Genomic DNA, 18,907 nt, shown 5'->3' on the forward strand with positions numbered 1-18,907 from the left:
TGTGGTTCGCTCTGTTCCAGTAATCCCAGCCTCCTCCTCCTCCTCCTCCTCCTCTGGGATCACTGGGATTGGTTTCACTCATATCTTTTACTACACAGCACGGACAGCAGCACGGGGGCAGGCTTCTTATGAACTTCAATATTGGACATATTTAGCCGACATTTTTGACAGCACTGAAAAGGATTTCTGGCTACATCAGAGGTAATGTTGGTGTTATTTGTGTATTTATAATAACTTCAGTCCGTAGTTGGCGGCTAACATTACTGTAGCTAACGTTAGCCGTGTTTTTCCCAACGCCAGTGGCCTCTTCTCTCGTGTGTGTGTGTGTGTGTGGTGGGGTGCTGGCTGCCAAGTGAATATTACAATATTTAACATTTATCCCCGCCCGTCCACTTTAAATACACTGCCTCCATTGATAAAATGTTGTAGAAATGACAGCGAACTGAGTGTAATCTCCGTCTGTTCGTGGCTCATGATGAGACGTACATGTCAACAGTAACGTTACCCATCATGCTGCCCAGGCTGCTAATGCTAATGAGAATGAGGCGAAGCGTTTTGTGATGATGCAGTTTGTGAAACCTGCTCAATTAGACACTTTTTCTTTTTCTAGAGGAGCAGAATCAGAAAAAATCAGAAAAAAAGCTATTGCATATAAGGGCACGTCTATTATTGTTGTTGAGTATCGTTAGTCGGGAGCCCACAGTTGTGATATGACAGTATATAACAATGTGATTTTTTTTTTTTAAATTTATGTTTTGTTCATCAGATCAACTTATCTTTAATGCTAATTTTTATATATTTGATTGCTTCAGCATATATCGTAGGCGGTTTGCTCTCTCTCTCTCTCTCTCTTGGTCTCAAAAAGATAGGGACCATGTTTCACTATGTTGTGAACAAATAGGTCTGCATGTATGGAAAATGAGCTGTTTTTCCCAGCTGTAAACACATAGTGAGTTCTGAAACAGAAAACTTGTTTGAGAAATTATCTCCTTGAAAAAAAAAATTTTTTTACATAATTTAACCTACCCTACTCAATAGTTGGCTACCTTTACAGGTAACAGTGCATACTAATTATTATTATTATTGTATGTTTTTTTTAGAAGTGTAATTAAAAGAGATAAATACAGTGTCTTATCAATCATTCCTAGACAGGTATTAACCTTTTTTTTCAGCAATAAGGAACTACAGTTGTTTGTGTTGTATCCTGTTCCCAGTGTTTTTACGGAATTAATCTGCCGTAGCCAAATATGTGGGTGAACTGTAAAAATAGGTAGTGAGGTTTCATGCTAAATAAGCTCATCCCAGACTTACTCAATGCATGGGACACTGAACATTAGTCAGAAGGCGCCTACTCGTACTTGGCATGAAATAAACCGCCCTGTTTGTGTGTTTTCTTTGTGATCACTTCTTTGTGGTCACTTGGTTCAGTCCTTGCTGTAAATAATCTAACTGGTTTGTGTATTTCTTTCAATTGGACTGACGTGCTTTTGACTCCCAGGGTGTGTGTAAGTGTTGTTTAATCATCTCAAGACAGTAGTTTAGAAGCCGAAAATCTCTAAGCATGTTGTGTATTTTTCAAGGGACCTTTTTTCACTCTCATCCTGTTGCTTCCAAAATTTACATTCATAAAGGATTAGAGGGAAAGGCAAGGAAGGAAGGAAGGAAACGATGTCTGGTTGAGGTCCAAAAGCCACACACACACACAAACATACAGACACACACACAGGACTGAATGTCCCCCTCTCCACTGAGGTCAGAGCACTGACATTTCGCACAGACACACTCATCTGTTAACTCTCTCCGCTTTTTCACTTTATCTCACTTGCATCCGGTCTCCTCTCTGTCGTCCCATTCAAGGGTCAAACATAATTAGCAGCCACTTCAGCTCGTGTTTCAAAAACTTCAACGCAGTACTTTAGTACACTAGAGCCACTGTGTGCTTATTTCTCTTGGATTGTCCCGGTGGTCATCGTATGACAGCGTAATGACAGCGTCGCTGAGTGTAGGCCGAGAACATACACACACAGGTTTTTGCCTGAGTTTGGCTTCAGCTGCCACCCCACACAGTTTTAGTAAAGAAAACCGTATATAAACAGAGGTTTTGTTCTTAGTTTAAAAAACTGTGGTCGTGATAATGAGGTGCTGAAAGGTTGGTGGCTGTGTTCACTGTATAAAGATAGAATCTCTACTGCTGCCCCGAGCAAAGTGCATATGGAAAACACTTCCACATAAATGGTTTCATCACAATCTGTTGTCTATTCAATTCAATTCAGTTTATTTTGTATAGCCCAGAATCACAAATTACAAATTTGCCTCAGAGGGCTTTACAATCTGTGCACATGCGACATCCTCTGTCCTTCCCTCACATCGGCACAGGAAAAACTCCCCTAAAAAACCCCTTTAACAGGGAGAAAAAAGGAAGAAACCTATGGGAGAACGACAGAGGAGGGATCCTTCTCCCAGGATGGACAGAATGCAATAGATGTCATGTGTACAGAATGAACAGCATAACAGAGATACAACACATTCAATGTATATGACATAATGATTCATATAATAAGACTACTTATAATAACAGCAGCAATTATTACAGTATAATTATAGTTATGAAAATAGGGATAGTAATGTGATTAATAATAATAATCGAAGTAGCAGTGGGTGTCAGTCGGCTATTCAGATAGTGATGCTAAATGTCTAAGCTCTTTGCTGTGTTTTTTTACACCAGTAGCTATCTCTCACCACGCTGCGGTAGTTCAGACTAAATTTGGCCCTTTGTGCCATTTCATTTTTATTTTAGTCCTGGTTTTCCACAACTTTATACTTCCACTTTATACTTAACTTTAGAATGTCTTTTGGACTGAAATTGGTTCCAGATCAATAAATAGGTTGACCTAATTTAATAAGTGACTTTGTTCCCCTCAAAAATATCAATAGATTCATAATTAACCTTTAATTCCAGGGCAAGGCAAACATGCATCATATTTTCGCACGCCAGTTACTGTGAATATTTTCTGACTTGCACAATCCTTGACTAAATACTGGATTGTGTGTTGCTTGTCCTGACTGAATTTGTTCAGCCTTTGACTTCCAGACTAGCTACTGTGTCAATAGCAGGGAGGGACAAATGAGGCCTTTCGCGCTGAGCAAATTCAGGTTCCAAGAAACGATTGCATCAGAGGGCGGCCAGTCGTGCGCAGTATATTTTTGTGTGAACACTTGGACATTTTCCACGGCCTACTCCAAAACGCTGCCCTGCCAAGCTGAATGGTCAAACAGAACAGTGGCAAAGTCCAGTGTGGAGCAAGGCGGTGTTTGTTAGGTGTTCTTTTATTTTTTTCCTAAAATAGGGCGGCTGCAGGCATACGGATGAGGTTTGGGATTGTTTTTTAAGTAACAGGACCATCCCTGTGGTGTTTTTGTAGTGTGCGGTCACATTTATTACCGCTACAAGGACAAGGATCAGAGCCCAGCAGAGAAATATTGATTTGCGTGTTGGTGTGCATTTGGAGCTATCAGTTTCTTGGTGAGATTTCCCAGAATCTGTGGCCATTTTTTTCTCCCCACTTCCCATCAGTGCACTATGTTTTTTTTTGTTTTTTTTTTGCAGGGCTCGGATGGTCGTAGGATATATTGGAGGTTGTAAAAGGTTTCAGTCTGGTGCTGAAGTTGGAAAAATGGTTAGGATCCAGGACTGCTCTTTTCATGTGGGGACCCGCTAGACCTGCTACAAGCTCTGAAACCCTTTTTTGGTTCAGAAACACAAGTGTGTGAAACATTGACTCCACACAGCTGTATTTATGTTGAGCCATGCCTCTGAATTTCATCTGGAGGTGAGGTTTTTGAAGCCAATAACATACTAGAAGACTTTTAACAAGGAAACCTGCCAAATGTCCTTGTTAACCACGTCAAAGTCAAGAAATCACACTAAGAGTAGTGATTGTTGGGTGTGTTCTTTGGCTGAAGAAATAGCCAAGTTGCTAGATAGAGGTTCTGCAGTATTTACATAGTATTAATAGCACCAGCAGGCCACCAGCTGTTACACTAAAATAAAAAAATGAAAGGGGAAATCAATTATTTTGCATTCAAAACAAGCAACTAGATCAACTTGGCCTTCAAGTTCATGTATTTAGGTTTAATTTGCTCTTTTAAGACCATATGTGAAACCACTTTAGCAGCCGGCAGTAGAGTCACATTCCAGTTGGGAAACTCCTCCCTCACTCCCGCTGCTGCAAAATCATCGAAAAAGAAAGAAAAAGTCAATAGTGTTCCACATAAATCATTCTCGAGATGTTCCCTTTAGACTTCATAAACAGGCTGTGCTTTGTCATTTAGTTGTTGTTACTCAATCTGCTAATGTTTGTTTGCTTTAGGGCTTTTTTTCCCCACTTGTTTTTAATACTTGTCATGTTGGACTAAAATGTTTTAAAATGCTCCTTGGAATACGTTTTAATTTGACCTACACACATGGCATTATTTCCAGTATGTTCTTGTTTTTATCCTTGCGTTATATCTTTGTATCTGCATTCTGTCGGTCACCAGAGTCTGGAATTGAAACGAAAACAACTGGTGGGTTAGGCATGAAACATTGAGCAGTTTAGTTAGATAAGCAGGCCAAACAAAAAAAGTTTGTCTTTCCTCCTCTCCCATAGTGAAAGCTTTCTCTTCCCTGGAACCAGTATTTTGTTTGCCTCGTGCACTGGACGCACATGTAGCGTCCAGTGCACGAGGCAAGTGTTTTATTCCTGTATCATAATTTGTTACAGCTTTTATCTATCCATGTATGTAATTTTTCCTTTTCTTTCAAAACCAATGTCTGTTTTTTTAAAAGTCATCTTTTAGCAGACACTGACGTGTTCGTTTACCAAAGAAGCCTCCAGGTTTGGGATGGTGAGACTCTTTTGTTCAGTTATCCAAAAACAGGCTTTGCTGTTATGTTTGTGAGTATCTGTGTATTTTGCATTGAGCTCATGTTGTGGCAGTAATGGGATTGGCGGCAGTTGAGAGCATTGTTCTATCGAGGTACCGAGCTGTTTGAGGCCTGTCCCAGCCTGTCTAAGGAGGAAAACTGGGCAAACTGCACTGCAGCTTCTCTGTCACAGTTACTCACTCAACAACAGAGAATTACGCTGAAACTTCACATGCAGGCTCATCAAGGCTGAGGCTCATTTGTTGCAACATCTCTTTTTGTGCTGTAATCCGGCGTCTTTTGTTTTTATTTGTAGAGAGAGAACAGTGGTTAAATCGGTTGCAGGTTAGACCTTGACCCGACCTTGCATTCCCCACGGAGATGTTTTTGCAGTTAACCTGATTCTTTTTTCAGTATGGCAAACTGAAACACTTTGTATCTTGTTCTTGTCCCTTTTAATGTGGTTTTGTTGGTTCCATTCTATTGCAGTTATTGCATTTTTTTTTTTTTTTACATTTTCTTAGGGCTGCAACTAACGTTTGTTTTCGTTGAAGAAAATGCTGTTGGCTTTCACTGGCAGCGGTGCCTCTAACTTTGGCATATGTCCATAAAACAAACACTTTTGGCAGGGAATCATCGCAGGAATTCAAAACGATGCAACAGAATGCAGCTCTTCCCCAGAAACCGCTCAGTGACGAGAGCCAACTAGCCAAACCTCGAGACATTTTATGAAATGGCAGTGTGCACGCAGACAGAATATTCCATTAATAAGGATTTTATGTTGTATGACCCCGACTTAACAGTTTCACAACGCCACAACCCCTGCCCTCATCTCAACATCGCATTCATAGTATGAAAAAAACCACCGACAGTCTTCAGAACAGGAATTTATTTAAACAATGTGGGTTTCCAAATTGGTGGCTTTCTCACTATAAATTTGGTTTAATTGTCCTTTCAGCTTAGGCGTTGCCTTTTCTTTGTTTTTGGTTATGTTTGTGTCTCACCAGATCTCTATTGCGTTCATAGTACATTTACCACTCCCCCCCCGCCCCCTTCTGCTGTCTTTTCCCACAGGGTATCCTGCGTCTGTGTCTTGCCTCTTAAATGTCTAGCATGGTGTTGCTGTAGTGGAGAGGACCACTACCTCAGGACTTGCAGACAGTAACTCGGCCAGTTGACCACCATGCCTCGCTCAAAGCCTAACTGGAGCCCCATCTGGCTCACCTGTGTCCTCCTGGGCCTCTCGGCTGTACACACTCACGCCAAAGATGGTAAGAACCAATCTGTATTAAAGGAACATTGGTTAATGCATGTGATGTTGGAATTGCTGAATATTGTAACATAACATAGTAGGTCCATATTTAGAGGTTTTGCTCTTTGTTTCTCTGGGTCTGATACTAAAACCACTTCTGCTTATTTAAGCTTACTTCAGTCTGTATACTCTGCTATCTAAATCACTAAGTATTGCCCCAATCTTTTTTTTTCTTCTTCTAGTCCTTACTGTACCGCAGCAGGTGAGCCTGTCCGCTAACCTGGATACACAGAAACTTTCCATATCCTGGCTGGGAGGAGCAGCCACAACCTTCGACCTCATGATTCTGAGAACTGAACTCAATGAAAAAGTCTTCTACGTAAGAGCATTTTTAATTTTATTTCACTCGTTCTAACGCTCATCTCATTGTTCAGTTGTGCTACAAGTCGGTTACATTCATGTGAGAGGAGCTTTAACCGACCCTGTTAATATTTGAGAGTTTAAAAAATCTGATAATCATATAACTTCTGATATTGATTTTATGCCAACCCACAACAAAATAATAAAAACATGTTTTTGATAAGGTTCCCTTATTTTAGTTTTTTCTTAAAAACATTTTCAAAACATGTCTTTGGCATTTCTGTACTTTTTTTTGGTTATTGGCTGACATGTACGCTGGATCCAGACATGTCTACAATTAGCTTATTATGGCTAATATTAATGGTAGGGCTCTAATAGGAGCTTTCAAAGACATATTTAGTTTATCTTTTCCTCGGCCGCACATTTTGCTATGTTAGCCTATTTGTTATAATAATTTGTTTGTTTTACTGCTCGAGCTATGACTGTGATCACCAACGATCATCGCCGGCTTCATGTTTCAACTTTCCTTCACGGTGTATATTATCTGTAGGAGACGGTGTCCGTGGCGGTGAATCAGGGAGACGGACGGCACCAGTGGAACTGGACCTCAGTGGAACCTCTGGAGTGCACGTCGCTGTCCATCAGAATCCGCTCAAGAGACGGACAGACAAAAAGTGACTGGAGCAGCACTGAGATACTTCAAGGTCAGAGGGGCAGTAGTTACACCCATAAATATCATAGGTCACAAATAATTAGAGAAACATAAAGACTGTGCTGCCTGACCGGTCAATTTGGGGTATTAATTCAAATTATTTTTCTCTCTTCCTTAAACCAAACAAATGACTTTCCTTTGTACCTAAATCTAGATCTCAATTTATATCTCCCTCTCCTCTTTATCGTTCTTTTTCCTCCCTCATTCACTCCGTTCTTTCAGGAAGGGATATCCCCAGCATCGATCAATTTGTGATGTTCCCCCAGGACAGAATCGTACCTGTGGGGGCCAACACCACCTTCTGTTGCATCGTGGAGGAGAGGAAGCAGTTCAGCACCATCCGCTATGGCAAAACGCTCATGAACAGCACTAGGCTAAGTAGGAGAAGTTACGCCATTACTGCTGTGAATCAGGGACTGTCCGGCAGTACAGGAACCAACGTCGTCTGTTACGAAAACCCGCCGACGGAACTGATGGGAGCGGTGGTCTTTGTCGGATGTAAGATGGTTTACTGTTTGGATAAAAGTGATGTGTGAGTGGTTGACATATGGAAGATGGGTGAATGTGCCTGGAGTGAGAGAGGGAGGGAGTCAGCACAAACTAAATATGACATTGAAGCTGAGAAATTTTAAATAAATCTTGTTAATTATTTCTGTCTTTGTAAACTTATTTTATGAATGCACATGATTATGCCATTGAGTTTCTACACATTGTCCCCTTCTCCAGATCCGCCACTGCCCAGCGACTTTGTGTGCGAGACTCGTGACTTAACCTCAGCTGTGTGTCAGTGGAACGAAGGACGAGACACAAACCTGTACAGAAAACGAGGAACAAACTACACATTGAACAACAGGTACCGCAGTCAGACACAATACAATTTTTTTTTTTTTAAACAACTCAACAAAATGGTTGTTATGCTGTGGTGGAAACTGTAGGGCCTGGGGTCGAAAAGGTGAACAGCAACACACTCCTTCAGAAAAAGCAGGCTGCAGATGCTTAAATCCATGGAGGTGGACATTAGCTCAACACATCTCTGATTTGGAGATCTATTTCATAACAGCTCACGACCAGCAAAAGGATTTAACGTTCGAGTAGCTTTTAAATATTCATGCTAAAATCACATACCTGCATCGCAAAATCCAGTGGTCGGTCTGCTTTGCTACAACACAGCAAACCAACGTTCAATTGCATTCGTGTTCTTAACGAACCAACAATCGGCAACGAAACAGGTTTACCTGTGAAAACACCTTAAGATATTATCAATGTGTGGACACATTAAAAAAAAAAAAAAAAGGTAAACGTTCTATTGTCTCTGTACCTGACTCGGATACCAACACTATGAAACAGAAGGAAAAAAAGTAAAGACTCAGTATATTGTAAAGTCATAATGGTCCAGGACAGAGGTGGCAAAGATGGAATGATATATTCTTTGGTGGCCAGATTCACAGCAATACATGGACAAGCCAGGATGTTGTCACTTCTGAGAAATTATTCCTGCATTATTTATGATTGCCTATGTCTAAAAAACTGTTTTCTGCCCAGAAAAAACAACCAAGAAAGAGAGGGGATGACAAGAAAGATAATGCACTTAGTCTAAGTAACCACTTGCTGCTTTCGTGTGTCCATTTAACACTGATAGTGTATTGGCTGTCTGCCAGACCTCTTACAGGAATTGTCTGATGGCTGGCTGGAAGACAAGTTACATTATGAATGTGTTTGTGCCCACGTCTCTATCTGTAGGTTGATTATATTTTGTCTTGTTTTAATAAGGTTGTTGTTCCATTTTCACATTTGTAGCAGCTCTTTAGTTATTATTTTTTTATCTGTTCTTTTTTTCGTTGCAGGAACTGTATTGTGAGCCGCACGCAGGAGAAGCAGAAAGAGTGCAGTTATGCCCAGTGGGAGGGAAACTGGACACTGGTAGCCGTGAATCCTCTCGGCCAGTACGTCCTCACCGACTCTGCTGAGCTCAGACACAGAGGTTGGTGTTTCACCCTCAACTTTATCAAAATCAACGGACACATTTTCTTTTTAAATTAGAGGTAAACATGGACATAAAAAACAAACAAACATGTAGTTCACTGATTGATGTTTCACCATTTCTCCTCAGTGCGTCCAGTAGCACCAGAGAACCTGAACGCCGCTATCAATGCCTGGAACGCCACTGTGAGTTGGCAGTGGAAGTACGACAACTATTCCTCTCTGGCTCTTGACTGCGAGGTAGAGCTCGCCTCCCAAGGGGACAAAAATAATGTGAGTTGTCTGCGTGCATCCTAATGTGTGTTTTGAAGGGGAAGAACGCTTTCTCAGTGTAAAGAATCTTCTCTCCTTTTTTCTTTCTTTTTTTTTGGAGCATATGCAGTATTCCAGTCAGACAGATCACTTCCGTTGTTCAACCACATTTCAATTATAACCCGCTAATGACCAACCACATCGCTCTCTACAAATGCAAGCTTGTATCGGCATGTTCTCTCCACTACCAGACAGTAATGAAATCTAATACTTTGTGTGTCCAGCTTAATTTCTCCGGTCTGGGTCTCCGGTCGGTGGGCCTGTCAGACCTGTACCCAGATGAGGATTACAGCGTCAAAGTCCGGTGCAAGAGCTTCTGGAAATGGGGAAACTGGAGCGAGCCGCTTTCCTTCAAAACCAAAGCTGATGGTAAAGGGTTAATTTGTGGTTACTCTTTAGTTTAGGTCGGATTTCAGTCTTTGAATAATGGTTTAGTCTATTACAGTTTTGAGTGAAGAAGTGATAAAGGGCTCATAATAAGTTGTCAGAGCCCAAAGTGATGACGTCAGATTGGTTGTTTTCTCTGCAACAGTCCAAAACCCCACTTTGATTAATACAACACAAAGATGAGCAGCAAATTCTCACATTTTAGAAACTGGAACTAATTAAAGTGTGGCATTTGTGCCATTGACTAATTGTTTCTGCCCTACCATGAGCTGTTCATGTTTATTAACTTGTAGCTAGTAATCAATGTTGCTACATGCTGATATAATCTTAAACAGGTCCTATTAATCTATTTTCCGGGTGCATATTTTTATCTCAAGTTACAGTTACAACATGTTTACATGCGTTAATGGTCATAATCCGCCTTGTTTTTCTCATCCTGGCTGTCCTGCAGCACCTCTTCTCCCCCTCTCTCTGAAATGCTCCGTTATAGTGCTTGCGCCTCCCTCCAGAAAGCAAAGTCTGCTCTGATTGGTCAGTCAGCCCGCTCTGTTGTGATTAGTCAACATTTCACATTTCAAAAAACTCTCTCGTTTGTAGTTTGAGGGCCAAACGAGCCGGAAGGAGTTTTACGTGACTTCCGTTACATTATGACCTCATAATGTTACAGAAGTGAAGGAGAGAATTCAATGGAGCCGTTTCAGGCAGCTCAGGAGCTTCTGAGGGGGAGGGTAACTCCTTTTAGGCGTGGACTTTAGGTTTTACACTCTACGGACCTTTTACATGTAAAAATATATATATTTAACACACTAAAGAAGAGGGAAAAAGTGAAAAAGCATAATAGGGCCACTTTAAATAATTATTACTTATTGCTCTGAAGTATAACTAAAATGTAGAATTTTGTCAGAAACAAAATACATTGTATTACTGTTAAACCTATTTGCAGGTGGTCGTACGGGGAAGTAAGTTACTAATTTGACCCTGTGCTGAGCATTTTTTGTGTGAATCTATTTCCAAAATCAATAATGATCTTTCAAGCTTTTTTTTTTTTAGTGTTCATCTTGCGTAGCTCTGCGATATCAGTTGAAAATAGCAATTACAAAGCAACAGCAGTAGTGCCATTGTTATTTAAAATATATAAGATGTTCTTTTTTTGTCTTCTCTCAGTTCCAGACGCTCTTGATGTGTGGATGTGGGTGAACAAAGACTACACTGGGCAGGTCCTTTGGAAGGTATTTTTTGTTGTTTTTTTGTCTTTTATAATGATTTGTTTTACTTTTTTAATGTAGATTTCCAATTGATAATTCACTTTATTCTTTTTACTGCAGAAAGCACAGATTTACAGCATATTTACATTGTCCATAATCAGATGACGCAAGTTCCTGCCAGTGTTCTTCTGTTTTTAGGCTTTATGCTTTGTCTCTGGCTTTCTTTCTTCTTTCTCCTCTTACTCTCCTGACCTGTTGTGAATATATATACTGTGTGTGTGTGTGTATGTATATATATATATATATATATATATATATATATATCTCATGATTGTCTGAAATTTTACGTAAAATTGTTTTTCTGTCTCCCCCTCCCCCTCCTTCCCATTCACTTGATTTCTTCTAGCCTCTGACACGGGGACAGAGCCACGGTCAGATAAAGGCTTATGAAGTTACTCTCTGGAGCCCCGAGGAAAATCTACTGCTCCCACAACTCTTGTCACCGGATACTTTTGCTCTACCATTCAACCTCACACAGAACGCGACCCTCGGCGGCGGCAACAAGGTCACGGCAACCGTCATTGCGAAGAACGCCGCTGGGGTGTCTCAACCTGCAAGTGTACATATACCACTACGTCTGACGGGTATGTGGAAATGGAGTGTGTTTGGGGTGATTTCAGTATAAATAGATATGTTCGGTCAGTTTTTAGGTACTGAAAGCAACCGTCTCTTTGGTTCCACAGTCATGAAACCCTTTTCATTTGAAAGCAGCAGTTACTGCACATTATAAAAGAACATAGAGACACGCAGTTTCTACATTGCTGTATTCATATTTTCTCCTTTCCAGATGTGGAACCCCGTTCCGTGTCCAGGGTCGTTTATACAGACAGAGGCTTCCCTCTATTCTGGCAGCTCGACGCCAATGCCACCCGTGATTATGTGGTAGAATGGTACAATGCCTACTGCAAGTGGAACTGCCCTGTGGTGTGGATCAAGGTGGCCGCCGGAAACACCAACGTGTCCGTTGATTCAGGTACGCCAACATCAATGCCTCCTTTTTAAAAAGAAATCTGAAAGACATGTTTTCAGCATATTTCAGATGTACTGTACGGTTATCTACAGTAAGAACAGGCTACAAACTGAATTATATTTGCCCTATTGCTATCCTTGGCCATGGACAGTGTTTTTATTAAACTATTTTCTTCGCCTTCAGCCGACTTCAAGCCAGGTGTGATGTACAACATTTCCCTGTACAGCAGCTCCTCGGAGGCACCAGAGCTGCTGCAGCGCTGGCAGGGATACATGCAGGAGCTGGGTAAGGATTGCACGCCGTTTTAGCAGAAACACTGTGTTCCGAAATAAGACTCTGCATTTTAACCGTTGACTCTCTGTTACTCCTCTGACCCATCCCTTCTGTTCTCTCTCTTCCTGCCCTCCCTCCCGGCTCCACCAGTCCCCTCCGGTTCTGTCGCCCTGTCAACCACCCAGCAGGACTCTGACATTCTCCTGACCTGGGGAGAGATCCCGCTGGTCAACAGAAGAGGCTACCTCCTGGGCTACAACATTTACATCAGTAATGGCTCCCAGCTCCTGCTTATCGGTAAACATATTCAAAATCCGGCATGATTCAGTACAAAATTCAGCAAATGATGTTGTAGTGAGTGCATTTTGTGTGATGTTTATTCTCACACATCCTCATTTTGTCTCTGTCTCCTTCCCTCGCCTCTCCGTTGCTTTCCACCCTCTCCTTTGAACAGCCAATCTGTCAGACCTAGGAAGCAGGAGCTACACAGTAAAAGGTCTCTCTGTAGGCTCCTATAAGTTTACTGTCAAGGCCTACACCTCAGCAGGCGAGGACACGGGCGCCACTGCCTCCATAATGCTGGAGCCATACAGTACGTGAATGTGTAGTTAAGTGTGTGTAGCACAGACGTGGTGATCAATATGTTTTTGTTTATTATACAACCATTACTATTAATAGATGTTTTATGGATTCATGTCTAATAAATAATATTCCTACTGTTTTGTCCTGACAGCTGATTGGTTGATACTGGAAATCTTGGTTTCCCTGGGAATCACAGCCGTATTCCTGGTCATTGTCACCTTCGTTTGCTACAAGAAAAGGAAATGGTGAGTGTGTTTTGTTACTATCTTAGGTCTCTCTAGTCTGTGCTCTAGGAGTAATGCATCATGGGTATATCTAGTGATGTCTACCACATTGGTGAAAACAGTATAAGCAGAAGATTGTTTGCTACAGTATCCAAGACGAGCTATTGGGTTAAATTTTAATGCTGTAACTTTATGTTTTTTTTTGGTTGTTTGTATGATTATTTGATGGAAGCATTCATCCTGAGGTGGTAGTTGTGATTATGATAATTCAAAGTGGCATTTTGCTTCGTCACCAGGGTGAAAAAGGCGTTCTATCCAGACATTCCTGAGCCCAAGCTGCCTGGTGATTGGTCCAGGTCACAGGTACAGTATGAGTCTAATTCAATCTGACCCTCACGACTTAACTCAAGTGCTAATTCTATAGATAGAATTTACAACTGAGTGTTCCCTATTTTTTGATCATCGCTTGTGAGAAGACTATGAGGCGGTTGTCTCCCATTAAGAACTTACTCATTGAAGTGTGTAACCACTCTTTGTGTATTACAGGAGCCGCTGGATGTGAAGCCATCTCCCCATAGTTTGGTCCACATGGTGGAGAGGCCCGAGTGGGATTCTAGCAAAGAGCTGCTCGTCGTCATTCCGGAAGAGGACGAGGATGAGGACGGGCAGGGGCTGGGAGATGAGCCAGCTGACATGGATGAGCCGGCTTCATTGCGCTACTACAACCACGTGGTAGACGAGCGGCCCATACGACCGCGTTTCCCAGACTCCTCGGATTCTTCCGCGTCCTCTTTGGATTCAGCGCGCACCGATGTGACGTACACGGGGATCCAGACATCGGGATCTTCCTTGGTCTTCCAGCTGGACCCACAGGGCTCTTCCGAGGGCCACCAACCCCAGGCTGATATGTTGTTCTGTGGAGGAGGAGGAGGAGGAGGAGGAGGTTACCGGCCCCAGATGCAATCTAGAGCCCAAAGTGACGACGCCGGCTTGGCTTCACCAGATCCTTTCTTAGAGCCCCAGGCTGCAGGTGAGGGGGGCTACAAACCCCAGAGCTCCTGGCATTTGGACTCCCCCGTGGAGGCCGGGGAGAGCGGCGGCCTGGCCCCCTCTCTCGGGTCCCCCACCTCAGTGGCTTCGACTCAGTTCCTCCTCCCTGACGGAGAGGAGCACTCAGAGGAAAGGCGACAGCCGTCATCATCGGCGGCGACCTGGTTCACCAACCTTCTGTCATCCACTAAACCATGATATCATCTCTCGCTTACTACTAGCAGTCAGGCCAGGGGGGAGTTTGTGTAACAGAAAACTGTCTGATTCACTGCTGTTACCAGTGTCATACATCAAACAAGCCTCACCCAAACGGTCGAGGCAAATATCCCCTCTTGATGTAGCACTACATTATTACAGTTGCACTTTGACAGCATCTTAATAATGCTATTATTAAGATGCTTTCTGTGCTTATTCCAAACATACAGAAAGATAGTTTATCTCACATGGTAATAACATAAATTAAAACCTGTATATTTATATATCAAAAGATGTCTATTCTGAAAACAAACATTGGCATCTCCCTGGTAACCCGGTGGCTGTTAGGTCCCCTGACTCCCTATCATGGGCATTTAGCAATGGCAGATCCTGTGTTTCAAATGCCTGTATCCAGTTTTTAGTCTTGCATTTAAGATGTTTTTATTTTTGTCGATGTGAGCTTTACCACACTACGGAAGAAAACTGAAAGCACCAAATGACAGAACTGTAAAAGTAAGGGACTTTTCTTTTTGGAAGAAAACTACAGAAGAATTGTTTCGGTGGAAGGTAGCTAAGAAAGAAAACCGCCGTTTACAGTATCCATATCTTCTGCTGGTGCGCCATTGGGATAATATTGACTGTTTTATGAAAGTTGATGAGCTACTGAATGAAAAGAGAAAAATTATTTTAAAGGTGTCCCTTTCCTGGATCATTACCAAGGTAGCTTCTAACATTGCAGACATGATCTATTTTAGACAAATCACTGTCTGAACAGTGAGATGTCAGTTGAAAGCTGCACTTGTGAATGAGAGCAGTCATTATTTTACGCAGATACAGGAGTGGCGCTGTCTGGAATTTTGTGGGTGATTAGCCCCGTGGATATATACACTGATATAAGCTAGAACATGAATACAAACTGATAACTGATGTAATTTACTGAACAAACACTATTATGTTATTTTTGGGTGTTTTTATTGTTTTGTCTTTCTTTAACCAGTAGAGGTTCTTGCATTATTTTCTTTTTTTTTTTCCTGTTGAGAAATACATTTCACAGTCAGGCCAGTGTCCTCTTTTTAATGTTACTATTTGTCACACGTTGTCCTCAAGTTGAGGATTGGTATTGAACAAGGTATGAAAATTCACTTGGATGGGTAATTAAAGTGTTAGATTGCCTTGATAAAATATAATACTTCCAGACATTTGCACCATGTCACCTTTCACACACTGCCTTGCTCCTAAATGTTTATGTATAATGATAAAAGATTATTTTACAATAATGCAGTTCAGAAATGTATTTTATTGGACATACAGTTTCCACTGGCACTGAGAGTTACATACAAAGGATGAATCAATTTTAGCAAGCGCTGAAATTACTAAACTCTGGTTACATTATATTTGTGTGCTTGTGAAGAATATTTTTTTTCTTTGGTCGCTTTATCTTCAAGCACAGAGAAGTGGTAGATAACGCATTTGATTTTGATTTGCTGTGCTTGAATGCTTGTTATTTTATGGAGATCTTAGTCCACGATACATTTGAATATTTTTGTGTTTGTTTTTTTCGCTTAATTTCATTACAAATTATTCCTGAAGCCTCCTTGTACATTTCGTGACTGGAAATAGGGACAGCGGGGAAATCGGATACTGGGAAATTAACAGAGAATTTCCAGAAATGCTATCACCAAGTTTATGTTTGTTTGTTTTTGAGACAAAAATGTGTAGAAATGACCTTGTGAATATTAGTCGCTTGACAGCACTTTGGCGTCTCCATTTCGGTGTAAAACACAAGCCACTAATTGCCAAAGTACACTCCACATAGTCCAATCGCTCTCCACTCGTGTGGACATTGCGGGTGTTGCCCCATTGGCTCGGCTTCCCAAAAGCATCATTATGCAAAGATCATCCTTTGACATTGTAATCTAGTGGTAGCCAGGATGTTTATTTTCTATTTTTCAGAGCCAGGCCCTTGCTGACCTGTGTGGCAGCCTGTGGTTTTTAATGTTTTCTCAGTGCCTCCAGACAACAAGCTTTAAGTAAAAAACTACTGTGACAGGAATGATGATTTAGAGTAACTTTAATGGATGGCTTTACTGATGAACTGATGACAGGGCAGCCAGTCCTCTCTTTGACTACTGAGGGAAATGTATCGCCTCTTTCTCTTTGCCTTGTAACACTAATCTGCAGTGATTGATGGGAAAAAGTGGTTGAAAGAATTAGTCTAAAGCTACACCTTTCGCCTCAGTAAATAGTGAACCAACCAGTTGCATTGTGAGATCAGTGGTCACTTCAAGGCGGTGTAAAAGGGTGGATACAGTTCTGGGTATTTAAATATGCCTGCAGATTGTTTTCCTTTGGAGTCTGTATTCTCAAACAAGCACAGCTTTGGAGAGTAACCTATGAACGCATGTGTTACATGCTTTTATGTTGATTTGGATCAACCAAACGGCACCTTTTCATTTTTCTCTAAATCTTTGTTTTTATACAACTAACTGTACATAATTGTCATTCTCTTTAATTTGTTTCCCTTTAACAGTAAAAAATGATATTCCCTATGCTGCAACAGGCAGTGAATGTTGACCAACCAGCTTTTTTCAAGAGAATAAAGGCAAATGTTTGTGTAGACGACACCAGATACGTAGAGTCCTATGAAATGTAGAGGCGTCCCACTTTGACTGTAAATTTATTGTGTGCTTAAACACATGGAAAGCTTTTGAAGCATGTCTGAAAAGTCGTGTAAACTGAATTCGAACTGTGATCCTGTCTTCTTAGTGTAGTTTAGCCTGCTTTGCATCCCTATCTCATCACTGCAATGTCGCTTTGCCAGACACATTGTAATCAGGACAAGGGTAATCCCCATGCAGGCTCAAATGTGGCAACTGCTGACATGCAATTTTCCTTACCTTTTTTTTCCTCCATTTTTAATTGGAGTCAATGTTTACTTGGTGGAACATAACAATTTTGTGCTTTATACAGCAGTGTACGCTTACTTCCTTACACAACTTCATCTCTGGCATAAGATGTTTCTACAAATCGATGCATGTTGTATAAACTACTACTAAGAGAACATTGGCTCGTAAATCCTTTAAACTCCATGTTTACGTTACCCTATAGCTTTAAAAGCACTAACACAGACTAGTGTTGTGCGTGGCATTGCGCACCAGAAAAAGGTTTTCATTTATTTTTTTAAATGCTTTAAATTCCATATATTTTGCTGAATATTTTACTATTGATTGAATGACAGTGAAGTGCTTCTGAGTTAATATGTGAACATTAACACTAATAACACAAATTGAAATGCTACTTGTTTAAAGGCAATAAAAGTATCTGTCTGGCCATTTGTCAGTTTGTCAGTGTTTTCCTTTCTACTTTTGCGCAGACATGTGCCGGGTTGGTATGGTGTTGAAAAACCTGAAAAAAAGAATTGGAATTTTAGATAGCAGTTTCCAGGCTTGGATTCATTTAGGGAAAATATAAATAAACCCAGAAAGGTTGTGAAAATGAATGGAATTTTGCTTCACGAATTTCAGTTAAGATCGACTGAAAAAACTAAACAATATTATTCTGATCGGGCAAATCGATTAAGTCACTTGTAACGTTTGTTCTCTGCGTGGGGTAACGTCAGACCCCAACCTTTTAGACTTATACTTCATGTATACACCATAGACTGTGTATGAGAAGGTATACACAGACATTTCAGAGAATGTCGGCTACGCTCCTCTGATGCCAACCTCCTATCTCTGCCAGTCAGGACCAAGCACCGGGCATGGGGCGACAGAGCCTTCTCAATAGCTGCCCCCTCTCTCTGGAACTCTCTCCCCAAACCCATCCGAGACTACAATGATCTTTCAATGTTCAAATCAGAAATCAAAACTCACCTCTTCAAAACTGCTTTTAATGTCTGACTAATGCTGTGTGTTTTAAGTTTTTAGTGTGTATGATTTTAAATGTCTGTAAAGTGTCTTTGAGTACTCTGAAAAGCACTCTATAAATAAAATGTATTTTATTATTATTATTATTATTATTATGTATGTTCTTGAAAATGTGCACAAAGCATTGGAAAGTTCCTCGAAATGTATTGGTAAAATATGTATGAACCCTGCATTACAATAAACCGTCTGTTGTAGCCAAGTAAATCTTTCAGTCCTATATTATTTTATTTTCTTTCGTTCCCTCATTAGTGCAGAGTGGTTACAAATAAGTATTGCTAATAATACATGTGTCCCTGCTGACCTTCAGGACTACTGAAATGTACTGCTTCTGGATCAGTTTGCAGTCATTACATCCCTGTTTTAATTTGAGTGCAGAAAAGAAAACTGGTCCACGGCCAGCTGGGCCCGCCCACTCCCGCGAAACACTCAACCCTTGGCAACCGTGTTGACGAGTCACCATGGCAACAGTGCACCGCCGGGGTTTCCTCCACACCTTGTTTTCAGCCGTTACTA

The 18,907-nt window shown here is 41.2% G+C and overlaps 1 protein-coding gene across 2 annotated transcripts; it reads left to right on the forward strand.

Moving 5' to 3' along the window:
* The first annotated feature begins 102 nt into the window (after positions 1-102).
* On the forward strand, positions 103-17,800 carry lifra (LIF receptor subunit alpha a). 2 transcript variants are annotated; one of them, XM_054610962.1, is made up of 18 exons: positions 103-201; positions 5,981-6,177; positions 6,401-6,537; positions 7,069-7,222; positions 7,453-7,728; positions 7,957-8,083; positions 9,075-9,211; positions 9,341-9,483; positions 9,747-9,891; positions 11,074-11,138; positions 11,521-11,758; positions 11,962-12,147; positions 12,328-12,429; positions 12,568-12,714; positions 12,872-13,009; positions 13,151-13,244; positions 13,520-13,586; positions 13,770-17,800. In XM_054610962.1, the coding sequence occupies exons 2-18, from the start codon at positions 6,090-6,092 to the stop codon at positions 14,469-14,471; spliced, it is 2,946 nt and encodes a 981-aa protein (XP_054466937.1). In that variant the 5' UTR covers positions 103-201; positions 5,981-6,089; the 3' UTR covers positions 14,472-17,800. The 2 variants fall into 2 exon arrangements, with proteins under 2 accessions (XP_054466937.1, XP_054466938.1); XM_054610963.1 differs by lacking the exon at positions 103-201 and adding an exon at positions 3,445-3,523.
* Positions 17,801-18,907: the final 1,107 nt, after the last annotated feature.

Source organism: Anoplopoma fimbria, chromosome 13 (genome assembly GCF_027596085.1).
Source record: "Anoplopoma fimbria isolate UVic2021 breed Golden Eagle Sablefish chromosome 13, Afim_UVic_2022, whole genome shotgun sequence".
NCBI classification, from domain to species: Eukaryota; Metazoa; Chordata; class Actinopteri; order Perciformes; family Anoplopomatidae; genus Anoplopoma; species Anoplopoma fimbria.

Excerpts from the sequence above, each read along its gene's own strand:
- lifra (XM_054610962.1), top strand. The coding sequence starts at position 6,090 with ATGCCTCGCTCAAAGCCTAACTGGAGCCCCATCTGGCTCACCTGTGTC. Across the intron at positions 12,430-12,567 it reads GGGATACATGCAGGAGCTGG|TCCCCTCCGGTTCTGTCGCC; the intron begins GTAAGGATTGCA and ends CGGCTCCACCAG. Across the intron at positions 13,245-13,519 it reads TGCTACAAGAAAAGGAAATG|GGTGAAAAAGGCGTTCTATC; the intron begins GTGAGTGTGTTT and ends CTTCGTCACCAG.